At 47.2% G+C, this 15753-nt stretch overlaps 1 protein-coding gene across 1 annotated transcript in view; it reads right to left on the bottom strand.

The window, feature by feature from the left end:
* Positions 1-367: 367 nt before the first annotated feature.
* The window catches only part of TSPAN32 (tetraspanin 32), a 31685-nt gene continuing 16299 nt past the window's right edge, over positions 368-15753 (bottom strand). Inside the window, exons 5-8 of the mRNA XM_086612793.1 lie at positions 6986-7087; positions 5423-5515; positions 3775-3858; positions 368-1513 (exon numbers count right to left, since the gene is read on the bottom strand). Of these exons, the coding sequence (XP_086468919.1) occupies positions 1418-1513; positions 3775-3858; positions 5423-5515; positions 6986-7087 (375 nt within the window). The 3' untranslated portion in view covers positions 368-1417. The remainder of the gene's footprint in view (positions 1514-3774; positions 3859-5422; positions 5516-6985; positions 7088-15753) is intronic.

Raw genomic sequence — 15753 nt, 5'->3', positions numbered from 1 at the left:
ACATATGCAGCCATGTCCCAATGCTAAACAGGTGCTGAAGGCTGTACCACTGTTCTTGTACTTGTAGCAGCCCCTGCCTGAGGGCCAGGACCTGTCCTCAACATCAGCATGGGGGTTTCTATGTTTATCTCAATAAACGATTGCTACTTACTGTTTTTCATGGCTAAAAGCCACACAAAGGAGAGGGGTGAAAGCTGTTGTTGGTTCAACAGGCATTTCACATCGCCATATAGCTTACAGCAGGAGCTAAATCTATTGCAATGATGGGTTTCGGCTCAGAAGTGGCTCTGCCTGCTCACAACAAGGGTAAAGCACGCCAGGGAGCTGTCGCTTGAGCGAGACTGAGCACCGAGTTCTTCAGTTGACGGAGGCTTTTTAAATTTCTGTTTATTATTGATAAGGTGATGTACAGAGGATGTGGAGTTGGACATCGTATTGGTTGATTTGGCTGGAGATCAGTCCTGTTCACTTCTGGATTTAAACTTCAGTCCTGCATGTATGTGTAATATCAAAGTCCTTTTGTATTGCACAACAGCACAGTGGGTTATCGAAGTCAGATAAACACAGCGCTGAAGCTGGATGTTGAACAAGCCCCTGTGAAATCAGTGTGGCATCAGGCTGTAGGAAGTTGACTAAATTTTAGGAATTAAAAAATAATAGTGTATTGCATTAGCAGAGAGGAATAACAGAGGGATGTGTGCTTACGTTGGTCATTTGTTTTGAAGTTCACATGCTGCTTTCTGATTTTTTTTCCTGATCTCCGCCAAAAGCTCCGTAAATCTGGCAATATTTGAAAATGGGTAAAGCAGTCGACAGTCATTGGATGCCTACATACTCGAGCATGATCAGAAACGCGCCCAAAGTCAATTACCATGAGTGTCCAGGCCAGGGGAGCACATCTCCCATCAGCAATGACATACTTTGTGTCCATACATTTGCCAATAGCACAAGATGGGTCCTGGGCTGTGATCCAAAGCCATCATCCTAGAAACATTGTGCCTTTGGGGGTCACAGGGAACTGCTCAGGTGCCAGTGCACGAGAAGTTTGGTTTAATGCTGCGATTTTTGCTGGGCTTTTCTCTTCATTTGTGTCCTAAGGGGCTCTTTGTGTCCTGCTCATGGAGCTACAGCCCATACGTCCCCCGATGAGGCGATCTGCAGCTCCAAGCCCAGGTGCATGTCTCAGCCCTTGCCTGTTTTTGGCAAAGGTGTGGGACTGCTCCTCTGCAGAGCATCGTCTGCTCTGACCAGCTCGGAAATGCACGACAGCTTGTAGTGCAGGAAGCGGGAACGCGGGACACACATCCCACAGCCTGCCCCACACAATGCCTTCCTGGGGGATTTTATGGGCGACTTCAGACATCTTCCTGTGCCAAGAGATGGCTCTAACTGGTAGGGATGCCCAAGCAGTGGGTTTCTACCTGTCTCGCAGGATGTATTTGCCTTTCCGGTCCAGGTTGCTGCTGAAGTGGATGGAGAACCAGAGGAATGAAGACAGGATCATCCCGTAAATCTAAAAGGAAATAAATGAGACAATTAAATGCTGAACTGATTATGATGCTCCATTTGTGCAAATAAGCAATCATAGATGTTGCCTGTTAGTCCACTTGGCACTTCTGAATTTATGTATCAGGATGTCACATTTTTCTTGAGAGTGCCGTTTTTCAGTAAAGTGGTGAACATCAATTACAGCACAGGAGAAAAAAAAAACAACATGTGGTTAGAACATCTGATTGGAATTAGCATAGTACAGCTCAAACCCAGTCCTAAAAATACCAAAAAATGAGATGAAACCATGAAATTCAGGTTTCAAATTCCTGCCACAAAACATTCCTCTATGCAAACAAACATCTTTCTCTCATAATAGCCTTTTGTGAAAATAACATAGGGAGAAAAAAAAAAACAAAACCCAAAAACAATAACAAACCTCATGTACTGTTTGGCTAAAAAAAAAAAAATTAGAAAAAAGCAAAAAAAACTCTAACAAAACCCAAACCCCACCCCATGCATGTGCACAGTGTGAACACACAGGACAGCGTCCTTCCTCTGTATCGTGATATTCTGCCCGGTGTACCAGCCCTCAGGATTTACACAGGCAGCGTACCAAAGGTACGGCTGCTGTGGGAAAGAGAGCAAGAGCTGCAACGACGTGCCCTTTCCTAAAAGCCTGCCTTAACGTGCAGGCACCTTTGCTTGCAGCTTGATGTGGGGACGTGTGTGCATTGTTGGCTGGGGGACAGTGAGATCAGCGCAGCTATAGCCCTCGTCGCACGCTTCCTTCGCATCCTGCCATCACAATAGTGAGCTGTGCAGCGAGATTTCCTCTCGCCCGCGCTTCAAAGGTGGCCGCCTTATCTGGCTATAGCATCAAGCTGTGAAAAAAGATGTATATCATAAAAGTGCTCCCGCTTTTGTCTGAATAGAGCTGCAGTGAAATTCCTCCTATACCTGAGAAACGTTAGAAAGCGACACCAAATATTCACGCGTGACGTTACATTTATAGCCCCATAGCAATGCCTAATGGTTTTCCTAATTTACTACTAGCAGTAGAAAATACAAAAGCGTTTGTTCCTCTGGGTTTTGTTGAGATGGAGAGGAGTCTTCTAACCTACCGTCATGCCAAGGCAGACACAAGTAGTGAAACAATCTCCGAACACACATTTAGTCAGGAAAGGTCACCCCAGCTGGGGAGCAGTGTGGAGATATCACAGCAGACCAAACCTCCCTTCATGGTGAAGAAACATGTCTTCTGCTGTGTATTCTTCTCCAGCGTGCTTCAACACACACACACGGGGCCCTTGTGTAGAGGTAATGACAGTGATACACCTCTGCCAAGCAGTGGGTGGGCACATGAGCAGGCTTGTTTTAATTAGTAGTGCTGTCCAGCTCTGAAGGGACCGTCCCCATGCAGTCACCGAGCCCCCTCACTGCTGAAGGACACACTCCTCTTGCAGCATTTCATTTGTTGTTTTGTCCTCCCCTGAATAAGACTCACAGATTCGGTACAGACCCTTTTGACCCAAGCCATCCTCCAAAGATGATCCTCCTCCTCCCACCGCAAGATCCTCCTTCAAAGACGTCGCCTGGGAGCCCAGGCAGCATGCTCTGGCTCCTCTCCTTTGCAGCCCTCTCCTTACAAGAGAGGAAAGATACGCTGCCTGAGATGCACCTTACTGTATTCATCAGTGGTCATTAATAGGATGAGATCTTCCCTTTCTGCACAGCTCTCCAGCTCCACTGCTGGGACTCAGTAGCTTTCAAGACCTTCCAGCTCTGGCTGCACAAAGCAACTTCCCAGACGGAGCTGGGAGGCAGCCAGTGAGCCGAGCGCTGGGCAAGGAGAGGCAGCAAGATGCCTGAAATACGGAGCTTTTACTGCACCTCCTCTTCCACAATTGCTGCTGACTGCCCACCTGATTTGCAAGCCCTGCCCCAGGTGACATGGCCTCTTGCTTGCAGGAGAAGACACACAGGCAAGCCTGGGTGAATGAAATGCTGCAGTCCCCCAATCCCAGATGCTGTGCCTAGTTTGAGCACAAAAATCATGCAGCTAGCTTATTCCTGCAGGAAAAACCCCTCCAGACATCAGCTTGGTCAACACAGGTCCCGGCCTTTTCTTAATTTCCATGGTGGAATCCACCATCACTTGTTTCTCTGCTACCGGTCTCCAAAAATCATATGAAATCCTGGCTTCTGGGGGGCTAATTTAGGACACTCCTCCCCCACTGGAGCCTGCCTCTCGGGGCCACAATGCAAAGGAACAGACATAGCTACCGTGAAGCCGATGGTGACACCCAGGAGTGTGGAGACGAAGTCCATGTGCTTCTTCAGGAAGTCCTGGATCTCCTGCAGGCAGTCCTGGAAGGAGAAAGACAGCCCTTGCAGCACAGCAGCAGCTCGGTGGGGGGCTTTGTCCCCCCAACAGCACTTGCCATGACCCCAGATAGAAATGGGGCAAGAGTGGGACGCAGCATTGCACAGCTGGGCTGCTCCATGGTCAGCTCTCCTTTATCCTGCTGTTTCCTGCAGCTTGGGAAGGCAGGAAGGCGAACACCTCTGTATATTTTCTTTTACTACAATACACCTATGATTTTCTTGGTCTGATGAGTTTTGGACTGTGGGTGATGCATGCATGCGCAGGTGAGCATGGTCACGCACAAGCTTTTTTCTTTCCACCCACTGGAAAATGGAAAGAGGGAAATGAGAAGACAGAAAAGCAGAGCACACCATAACGCTAAATGCGTTCCCCAAAGATGCTAACAAACAGCTCAATTTTGCAAGGCGTCACAAGCATTAATATACATTAGCCTTAAGCGTGCCAGTGGCCCCACGGAAATCCAGGAGGTGTGAGCCAAGAGAGCCATTTCAAAAATGCAAGAGCATGCCCTCGATGAAGTGATTTGCAGAGCGAGGTAAGAGCATTCAAAGCCAGAGAGTGAATGATGTACCGCAGCTATCAAACTGTGGTTCCCTGGGTTGCAAAATGCATCCTCCCTCCCTCCCTCCCACCTCTCCCAGCTGGCAATTGTTAGGGGGAGGGGGCAACAGAGTCACCCACCCATACGGTGCCTGGTTTTGCTCTCTGAGTTGAGTTCAACCCTGCTTTGAGATGCACTGTTCCTGGAGGCAGCGCTTTGAAACGCTGCTCCGCGGGCTGACGCATGCCTGTGCATCGCGGCGTCCTGTTAGTGCTTGACATCTCTGCCTAACAACAATGTTTTCGTATAGCTGTAGCAACAGGGTTTTGTTTTTCCTAGGGAAAACGTAAGTATTGATGCTGGCGGCTTTGGCGACTTCAGCTGATTTGGCTACTCCAGTGGAAAAAAAAAATCATACAATAGATTTGCTTAGAGAGCGTGAACTCTATGTTGCAGCTTCAGTGCAGAGGCAGTCTAATACTGGTGGCTTCTCCATCCACCTCACTGGGATACTGCAAAGAGGAGGAGTGAAGTGTACCTGATGAAGCTACTGCTCGGCATCATAATCTTGCTTCATGGGTTTCTCATTTTAATACCTATTTAATGCCCTGGGAAAAAGGATTTACAGCAAATTCCACATTTCCTGTTAGTGGGACAGCTTCTAAGCCTCAGAAATTAGTGTCACATGGAAGAGTCCAACAGTTTTTTGAGCTCAGACACACGCTCGTGGTATCTCACACCCCCTCAAGGCTGCAAACACAAGCATTTCAAAGGCTTTCTAGAGCTGCAAAGGAAACCACATCTGCAGGGCTGAGACCTGCTGATCCACCCGGGCTCCTCCAGTGGGTGAGACGCCTCCTTATTGAAACAACAAAACAAACCCAACCCATAGCAAGCCCGAACCATGAAAGCACCACATCTAACACTTAAACATCCATAAGGTTTTAGCAGTTAGCAGGTAGCAGCACAACCCCGCTGTGGGGTGGATGAAACTTCTCTCTTACCTGTCCCTCATCATGCACCTGGCCAGGCGGACATGTCTCACGCTCAACGTTGGTCATGTCCCCAAATGGAGAGATCTTCCCACAGCACAGGAACTGGAAGAGAGAGAGGTTTGTCATTTGCCAGCCACCCGCTGGGGCTCTCCCCTTGCTGCCAGCTGCTGCGGTGGGAGGCACCAGTGATGGGCCACCCTACCTCCCTGCTGCCCCAAGGCAGGGCTGTACAACCAGGGCTGCAAGGAGCAAAACGCATAGAGATGCAATTCACAGCTGCAGCAATCAAAGTTAAATTCAGAGGAGGTGGATGGATCTGGCCCCAAATTCGCCAGCGTTCCCCCAGGACTGCTGCCTGGGGCTGGAGCCAAGTCCTCCCTCCATGGTGACATCTGCTCTCATGGTAGCTTCTCTGGAAAACCCAGGGATGCACAGACTCATGTTTCCAGCACTTTGTGTGGGCTGGGGGTGGTCCCCAACAACACCCACTGTGGAGCTGGTTTCTTATAGTCAAGGTGAACTGGCCAGCTTGGAGCTCTAACAGAAGGAAAAATAAAAAACTAGGAGTAGGACTGTTTCTCCATCAATTAAAGTGGCTAAAATAAGCCACTGATGAAGCTGGGTGTTATGCCTGGTTCTCCTCACCAAGGGGGACTCTGGGTGCACTGCTCCACCACCTGTAGAGGAAGCACCACTGCGCCTGGTCATCACTGAGGGCCACCACCATCGTTGCAATGAGAAACGTTTGCCCTTTTCTGCATTTTGAGAAGCATGGATGAAAACAGCTGTGGAAAGTACTTGTTATGATAATTTGAGGAAACACAGAAGGATAAAGAGAGTTGTATGGGAGGCGTCTGGAAACAGGCAAGTGGAGCTGACCTTCCCATCCAGCCCTGCTGCGTGCCATGAACTCACTACCCAAAGAGATCCTGCTGTGCAAGGAGACGACATCTCCATTACTCAGTGAGGGCTCAGGGGTTTCTAACCATCAAGGACATCCTCACCCATCTCCTGTGGCTTTGAGGGCAACCATCCTCCCTGTCTTTAGGGAAGCCACCCTTGCTCACCTACTGTGCTATGAAGTCCCCTGTGCCAGCAGCATTCTAGGTGGCGGATTTTGGGAGCTTACTAGCAGCCTCCAGCTTTGGGAGAGGCTGCATAGCCCCCAGTATTCATCAGCCATCAAGGGTAGACAGAAATAACCAAGTCCAAATACTTCTGCTGGATGATGTGGAATTTCCCCCCTCTTTCTACCTGACCGGGGACACGAGAGGCTTGTATATCCACTTTCTTGTACTATGGATAGGAAGCATGGCCAAGAGTCTGCCAAGACAAAACACGTACTAACTATGGTGCTGATGCTTTGAAGAACTTGCACCAGATCAATGCTGAGGTAGGTGGCCCTTTCCTCCTGTTGATAATCTGGTTGGTCAGACCTAGGAAGGGAAGGGTAGGAAGGGAGGAGCAGACTTTGCAGCAGGCTGGACGACCCAGTTCCCGAGGGAAAATGCCAAAACCAATGGGAAGATATACCAGAGAGAGGTTTTCTGCTAAGGCTGAAAGACAACTTACTGCTTCGTGGATGGCGGTCAGCTCCTGCCTCCTGAAGCTGGAGGCGTTCCTCCTTACCTCCTCGTACACAAGATCATACACGTCCATCATGCTGTCTTCCACCTGCAATGAAAGCAGAGATCTGTACATGCAAAACACTTACCGTGGTCATCTCTGGAGGGAAATACACTCCTCTCACATCCCCCAGAAGCTCTCCCAAGTATAACAAGACAAACAGTGCAGCTGTTAAAAGGACCACCATGCAGCAGCAGGAGCTGGTGTACAACCCACCACACACCAAAGGACACCTACAACACAGCAAGTCCCATGAGAGAAGCTGCAATGCTGCATGTGTATCACCTTCTGCTATGTGTAGATCCTTCAGCATCACAATGGGGTCTCACCAGCTGGTGGCTGGAGATTTCAGCCAGTTTGGGATTTAGGGTCAAAGAAGAGCTCTGGTGCCTGTTGGTGCTCTGAGTCCCTCTGCCAGGCAGGGATGACACCATCTCCCTGTGAGGGGCCTGTGAGGACAGGCACACATGGCCGTGAGATGTCAAAATACAATGGTGAGAAGACCTCAGATGGCTGGTGTTATCCTAGTGATGGAGCAGTTCCTTCCAATAGAGCCAAAAACATAACAGAGTGATTCAGTGATGAATCAGACCCTAAATATTTACCAAATGTGTGAGAACTCGCAGCTTGACAGATCCCAGCCAACTCCCGCCTGGGTTTCAAAGGAAAAAGATATGACAATTGCCTTCAGGGCCTGGAGTCAAAACTTTATTTCTTCTTTTTGTCTTCCCTCGCTTCCTCACCAGCATCAACTGGAGAGGGTCTGCAGGCAGCACTCGGCTTTCAGAAGGGAAAATTGCTTGGCAAGGCAGACGGGGCAGGTGGCCAGGCGGGGAGGGATGGGGGCTCCTGGAGGAGAGTAGTCTCTCAGTGAGGCTTCTCAGCTCAGCCTTAAGGGGCTGCACTTGGAAATTAGGAGAAAAGAACCCCAATGGCTTGTGCTCAGAGGTGAAACCAGGGTCATTCAAGGCGATTACAGCCATGACTGCAATATTGCTCTACCCTGCCTGGCTGCCCAAAACACAAGCAACTAGCAGAGGTTGATAACCAGGAAGGGAGAGAGGGAGGTTGAGAACATTGCTTGTATCTGACTCAGCTCCGTGTCACCAGGAACAACATTTAAATGCTCACATCAGAAGATTTTCCATAACTGTCAACATGGCATAGAAGTGGAGGGGCTTGGGGTCTTCTCTGTGTTTATCTGCAGCAAAGCTGCTGTGCTCCCAGGATGCTCCATCACCCATCACGGAGCAACCAGTAGGTGAGGCAGGAGCAACCCAGATTCAACGAGTTCACTGTGCAGGAAAGTCAATGCTCATTAGTGTTTTGTCTTGATAATAAACCTCAGGGCTCAAAGGAGGCTGATATCCTCCTCAGCAGCTTCTCAGGTGGTCGTTCTGCACTAAGCTTCCTAGCAGGAGGGCAGGTGATGTCCAGATGTTGAGAGCTGCTGCCCATAGCCTGAGGCAGCTGCCAGACTGGCAAGCTCCTGCTGGCTGCACGGACCAGGAGAGGATCGATTTGATCAGGAGAGGTCCTGCTTGATGCAGTGGTGCAGGTTTGCACCTTTCTCATTATTTTAGGTACCACACAATGACGTTACACCTTGAGACTAAGGCTGTTTGAAGGAAAAGAGTGGCTGGGAAAGAACTGAAGGAACACGATGCCCATAACAAAGCTGTGGCAGAAAATTATTCCAACTGTTGGAAACAATAAGGAAAGAAACCACCAGCAGTCACCGTTTCACAGCCAGCTTGACTACAGTGATGGTGATGATGAGGAGGAGGGTAATCTCCAAGTACATAATGACTACTAAAGACTTCAATTGCATGCGGTTTCTGATCTTGCTCATGAGCTAGCTTCTTAGTTATTTACTGATTTTTTCATTTTGTCAAGCAGCCTCCAAGAACTGAAAGTGCAAGTGATTAAATGGAAAATGTTTTATAGCAATAATTTCTTCTTAGGATGTGTGTCTGGGCAAGCCTAAGAGTACAATTTGCTGATTAGTCGTTCTCAGCATTTCTATCTAGCAATTATATCTAGCATTTATATCCAGCTAATATCTGAATATGCTATTCAGATCCTAATAAGGGAATATCAAACTACAAAACCATTTTTTAAAGAGTGAATTGACTGCAGTTCCTCCACATCATCTTTCTGATTTTTGCTGGGACCATTTGAGTTTGTAGGGGAAAATTACTGTCTTTATACAGTGTGACAGCTTGTTTTCAAAGATTACTGCAGAGATCTTTCTCATTTAAATATTTCAGAGGTAGGCATAAAGTAGTAAATCTCAGTTTTTATCACTGGCTTTCCTTCTATGCAGGAGACTCTACCACAGAGCATATGAGAGGTCTGGTTTAATAAGAGGAGACATACAAGAGCAAGAGATTGCACTAATGAACCATCGTCTTAGCAACTTTTCTGCCTGGAATGGGGTTATGTTTATACTCAGAGCTGCAGCTGAGCTCTGAAGCACTGGTCACGCATGGCAGTGTCTATCCAGCCCAAAATGGCATGCTAACTCATGCATGCCTAATAGTGTAAAAAATAAAACCAGAAAGTGTTAGACAAAGTCACAAGGATAGGTCATGAAACCACATGATTTGCAACTTTATTCCACCCAGCAGACACAAGTTCATCCCTATGTCTTCCTTTGATCTGGGACACAAGACAGCGAAAAGCTACACTGCAGCTCTCAGTTGCCATCCTCAACAGATTCCCATCGCACACTCCACTGACAAGCAACTTTCAGTCCATTACCTCAAAACAATTTTCTTTTTCTGTTTCTTATACCAGGTGTTGGAGAAAAAAAAAATATTAAAAATAATCGGAGTGCTTTCTCTCACAGTTAAGCAACAGGATGCCTTTTGAGTTTGCGTAGTTACGCTGATACTGTTAATAAAACGCTTTAAGAAAACCACAGCTGTGCCCCATCCCTTAGCTCAGACAGTAGTTATCACATAATAGACCGATATAGCTGGAGAAGAGAAAGTCTGTCTGGGTTTCTTTTCAAAAGGTCTTACAGTCCCCCCACACATAAGCATCATTATGGTCAAGTGGAATTTCCTGTTCCTAGTGACATACTGTGACCCACTGCTGGAAGAATATTTCTGGGCAAAGCTCTTCCTTGGAAGAGCACACCTGCAATGCTCGTCAGTAAAACCCACCAAGAGCTGAAGATGAAGCATCAGCTGGGCTTTGGCTTAAGAAAAATCTCCAGGTTAAGCGATACGGAGGTCACACCTTCTTTTCCTGGAAGAAGCTAGGTGAAACGTTCCAGCTTTAAATTAGTAAAACAATTGCTGCCTCCCATTTCTGTCTGTGTTCCTTAATGAAACATTCATTTAGGGATGATATTGATGGGCTGCTGGATACAACAAATGGAAAATCGCCACTGAGATTGATGCAGCTGACTCCAGCTGGCACAACAGAGTAGAATTTTTCACTTAAAGTAAAAGAAAGAAGGAATTTTGAGATTGTTTATCATCCTCTAAATCCTTTATCCCTCAAGAAGCAGAATTTATGACTGTAGGAAGGCATTTACTCCAAGCCATTAGTGTTCTCGCCCTTGCCTATTAGAAACTAAAGCAAATTTCAGTCTTACCTCCTTCAAGAGATAAGATAGTCCCCATCCCTGAATATGTTTAAGAAAAGGGTGGATGAACTACTTAGGGATATGGTTTAATGGGGGATTAGGGATGGTTGGACTGGATGATCTCTAAGGTCTTTTCCAACCTAGAAATCTATGAATCTATGAAGAGGAAAACTGACATTTTTGACCCAGGTTATTTATCAAGGATAATTTTTACCTGTAATTAGATTTGGAACAGAAAGATCAGAGGAGGAGATCAGCCTTCCGTTCCTGATCCCTTTGCAAGGCAGAGGTGTCAGTGAAACTCTGTCCCGCTGCCAGTGAATACCCGTGCCCAGGCAATCTGAGGTAGTCACCTTGATGTACGGTGATGGAAAGCTAATGTAGACTTGTACTGAGAAGAACAGTCTGAGACCTTCTTGGTGAGCCATCTTTGCAACAGCTGTTGGCCAAAAACCTCTCTGAAGAGCTGGAGCTCAAGGAGAACATATTGAAAGGAGATGTCAGGATTGTCTCAAAGGTGAGCCCGCCTTTCCCCTTTTTGCTTAACAGGAACGCTCTGGACACGGCAGAGGAGGAAGGCAAGTTTGGCAAGCAGAAGGAGGATCCTCCTCTCCTGTGGCTCCGTATGCCTTTGAGGTACCAGAATTGAGGACACAAGCCATAGCCTTAGAAGAAACCACAACCTCAGCACTTTACACTCTTTCAGCGTAGAGCAAGATTCAGATGAGGCTTTTAGCTAAATGGTTTTCACCTTTTTTTTTTTGCCAGTATATATAAATACGTGTTATATATATGTACACATACATATATATATTTTTTTTTTTTAATAAGTTATGCACTTCTCCCTACTTCCTGGTATTGAAAGAGGACCAGGCAACCACTGACCATCTTTTGGTCCATCACTGAGCAAATATACAGGAGAGAGAACAAAAACCATGGTGGAACAAAAAATTAACGAAAAGCCAAGCCTTACAAAGCTGTTTCTCCCTGATTCCAGCGCTTCCATGAGGTCCTCGCCCAAAACATTTAAAGTGGGAGAAAGTGCTGAGCCGTTACACTGCTCACCTCCTCCTCCTCATTTCCCATCTCCATGCCCCAAAACGGCAGCACAAGTCTAGCTGCATGGGTGTGCTATACAACCTGCTCAACCAGCCTCAAGCGCAATCAAGCCGTAAACCAGAAGCATGGCCTTGTGACTGTGGCAGAGCACCAGATGCTTTACAGGGAAGCACGGAAAACTCAGGCAAGCAGCTAACACCAATGAGTTTTTTTCCCCTAAATCCTTCAGCTCTGGGGCTGCATCTCGTGTAACACCAGCCTCAGCGTATCAAGGTCCTCTGGGGAGCTGGGTGGGGTGTTTTTTGTTTTCTTTTAGTTTGGTTGCTTTTTTAAAAAAAAACTTTAAGTATCTCAGCCCATTTTGTAACAGAACTGCAAACCCAACGTGCTGCCAAGGGCCCACACTGATCCTTTGTGCACCCGTCATTCAGACACATGACCCAGCAATTTATGAACCTTCCAACATCACGGTCAAATTATCTCAGTCATCCCCCTCTCTCTCACCCATAGTACTTGAAACCACCACCAGGCGAGACTACTTCCCAAAAGAAAGTATTAAAAACCATTAAAACTAGTTTTAGCTTAAAAAGAGTTGCATCAGTAACAGAGCCAGCCCCAGGGCAGCACTGTCACCTCCGAGCTGGTAGCAGCTGCCCCACTGCTGCGAGCATCCTGCAGCCACGGAAAGGCTGGATATGGTGACAGCGACCATCCAAGTGGCCTCAGGTACCAGAGCTGACGCTGGTGGAGATGGGAGCTCCAGCAACCGTTCTGCCACGGAAAACAGCAGAAACTGGGCTGAGTGGGTTCAGCGTCAGGGCAGCAATAAATTATAAAAGCTGTGAGCACAAATGCCTGTGTGGCACAGCAGACAAAGGACAGCAGAGTCTTGCTGCGAGGAGCGGGCCGTTGTTGTGTGATGGGAACATAAATGCCAGGAAAGAGTCACATATTTAAAAACATTAAGGAAGGGGGAGAGGTTTTCCCTTTTGTTTTTTTTTTTTTTTTTCCACAGACTTCCAAGACTGGGAAAATCACAAAGTGATTGTGCCTGACAGAGTAAGAGCAAGAGGGACATCAGATTATTCAGTGTTTTGGCAGCCAAATCACTGCTTTTTGAAAATGCTCTTGAAAGACTGCTGTGAGTGGCTGCAATCCTGATCCAGCCCTGCTGAATCAGAAAACAAAAGGAAACTACCTGTATGCTTCAGGTCTGGTTTCAGAAAGCACCCGAACACACCTTCAGCTCGTGTTTAAGCGCCATTAAAGTCTCTAGGACTTAAGCCTGCCTTTAAACCAGAGGAACTGGACTCTTACAGAGTTCACCTGAACATGCATCGCTAGTGGGAGGGACAGAAACACAGATCCTAGAAAAAACACAGGCCTGGTTTGCCACTAGAAAGTCCTCTGCAATCCCACTTAAGAAATTACCTGGGAAGTGCTGTGTCACTCCTTGGACACCTGCAGAACCAAGTGATGCACATGCACGTGCTGTTGCTGAGCATGCAAAGACAGGATTTGTCTCTGGCACCCAGGCACCACTGCATCTGGCACTACAAAGGAGGAAGAGACGCAGACAGAAAAAAAACAGCACTGACCCCATGCACAGCAAGAGGAGCAGGGAAGCTGCTCTTTTCAAGAAGGAGCCCTGGGTGTAGCTCGTTATTTAACAGCTGCAACTGTTAATCCCAGTTTTGCACCCCAGGGGCGTGTTAGAAAATCACCACCTCAAAAGATACCACCTTGCTCACTAACAAAACATAAAAGGCTCCGTTCCCTCTTCCCAGTGTGAGGAGAGCAGAGCAAACAGGTTCCTCTGAAGAAAGTTTCAAGCAGAGCAACACTGCAGGAGAACCAGAATGTGCCCGAGTGGTTTGTGTTCCCCATTCCATAAAAAGCTAAATCCTCATGTTTATTCTCTTACTACATGCAGCGCAATGCAGAGGCTAACGCTTTTCTACGCATGCGGAGCTAAAAGCCACTGGTGAAACCTCCTTTTGAACTCACCCAGCAATTTGAGAGACTGTTGCAAAACTAAGAGTTTCCCATATCATTGCAGCAAGTGCAAATCCAAGCGACATCTTCATCCGAAGGATGTGGGAAATTTGGCCTTTATGCCAGAAGTATGGTCAACTATTTGCACTAGTGCTTGGTTTCAAATTTTCCCCTGAGTTGGGAAATTCATAATTTAATTGGGTTTAAGCTAATGTTCACCTGCAAATGAATCTCTGTAGTTAAAAAGCTTGTTCTGTTGCAAAACTCTTTTCATCTTGCAGCAATTTTATTTTTGCCGATTCACCCTGCCATCAGGGCCAGCGTCACAGGGCTGCTGGATGGATCTTCTAAGCTGCTGCAGAGGAGGGGAACAGTAGAAGGTGACGTGACATTGAAAATCCTTCAGCCTCTTTCACAGCAGGGCCCAGAAGGGAGCCCCAAACCTATTTTTGTGTTGGCTAGCAAGGGGACCAAAAGTCTTTTATACCGCAGCTGCAAGGCTACCCTTTCCTCCAGCCTCCGCAGGCAGGTTTTTAATGCAGCAGGTAATGGGTGAGCAGAGAAGGAAAGCTGGGTAGGAGGAGAAGGAAGCAGAAGCCTTTCCCACCAGCTGTGCCAGATGTGATATAAGTCTCTTCTACGTCCTTCTCTGCATCCCAGGTCCCAGCTGCATTGGGCTGCACTGGCAATGACTAAAAGACCTCACCTAAACAGGCAGTGATTTGTGGTAAAGGAGCTGCTATAAAAATGACTTTGGAAAACAAGGCTCAGCTTTTTGGCTTCAGCAATCAGGACTTCCTAATGTGGGTGAAAACCAGCCAAAACCCTTGTCATTTCCGTGGTCACCGCAGCTGTTGCGTCAAAGGTGCTCAAGTAGAGGTCCCCTTCCCTGCCCTCTCTTGTACGTCACTTTCTCATTCACTTTGATTATACTGTCAATCCTCAGACAGGTTTGTGACACTTTCCCACCAAGACACGTTTTGGCCAGATGGCCCACAGGGAGGGCAACCAGATGTGCTCCTCACCCTTGTGGAGACCCTTGTCTGCACTGGGTCGGACATGGAAAAGGATCAACTCTCTCAAGTGATTTGGGCCAGACAGAAAAGCACACTAGGATTTCACAGGGCTTGGAGGCCAGGCTGGGGTGTTTGTGGAGCTGTGGGCTTGAGAGTGTGATGGGACAGAAGTGAAAGAGGAGTGTTGGGCGCAGCAGGTGAGGATGGGGCTCAGGAACAAGCCCAGCTAGAAAATACCAAAACATGAATGGCCCAGCACTACAGCCAGCAGGAGAAAAGGTCCTTCAACAACCTCCAGATTACAAATATTTTCATTGCAGACTTTCCTCTGAGCAGCTGATCTGCCTAGAAAAGTTTTCACACCTCTCCAAGTGACAGCAGCACCTTTTCTGTTGGCGCCGTTGACACAGAGCCAAAGTGTTGCTTTGTGAACTGGTGGTAGATCCTAACAGAAAGGCTGCCCTACACGTGCTGGCAAAGTAGGGACCGGATCTGGGATGTTTCTCTGACTTATTTATTCCTCCCTGTTTTGTTCACCATTTCTTTGCAGAACCTACCAAGCAAACACACTTTGGGAATGAGTAGTTTATTAGTTCCTCATTGAAAGTACCTTAACGCGGACAGATGGATGCGAAGCAGCCTGAGAAGGCAGTATGGAGGAAGCCTGGACCTTGCAAAACCCATTCATTGGACACATGGATGGGTCAATAGAGCAGGAATAACTATGCAGCTGAATAGATGGATCAACCTTTTAGGGTAAAGCATGATAAACCTCAGATTCATGATTTTTGCATGTCTGGTATATGTTATTTTAAGAATAAGGACAGGTGACACTGAGTCTATGTGGGAGGCAGGTAACTTGAAATTAAAACACACAGCATCTGCCTGAAGCCATTCAGGAGCTACAGAAGGTCACAAAAGCAGAAAAGAATGGGAAATGAGAAAATTCACATTTTGTTTACAGTGCCCATTTCTGAGAATATCAAATATTTACAGAAACCTCTTCTTTTTCTCCTGTCCTATGCAGCTTCTCTGTAAGAAGTACT

Source organism: Tauraco erythrolophus, chromosome 6 (assembly GCF_009769465.1).
Source record: "Tauraco erythrolophus isolate bTauEry1 chromosome 6, bTauEry1.pri, whole genome shotgun sequence".
Taxonomy (NCBI): domain Eukaryota; kingdom Metazoa; phylum Chordata; class Aves; order Musophagiformes; family Musophagidae; genus Tauraco; species Tauraco erythrolophus.
This window is presented reverse-complemented; position numbering and strand designations above follow the sequence as displayed.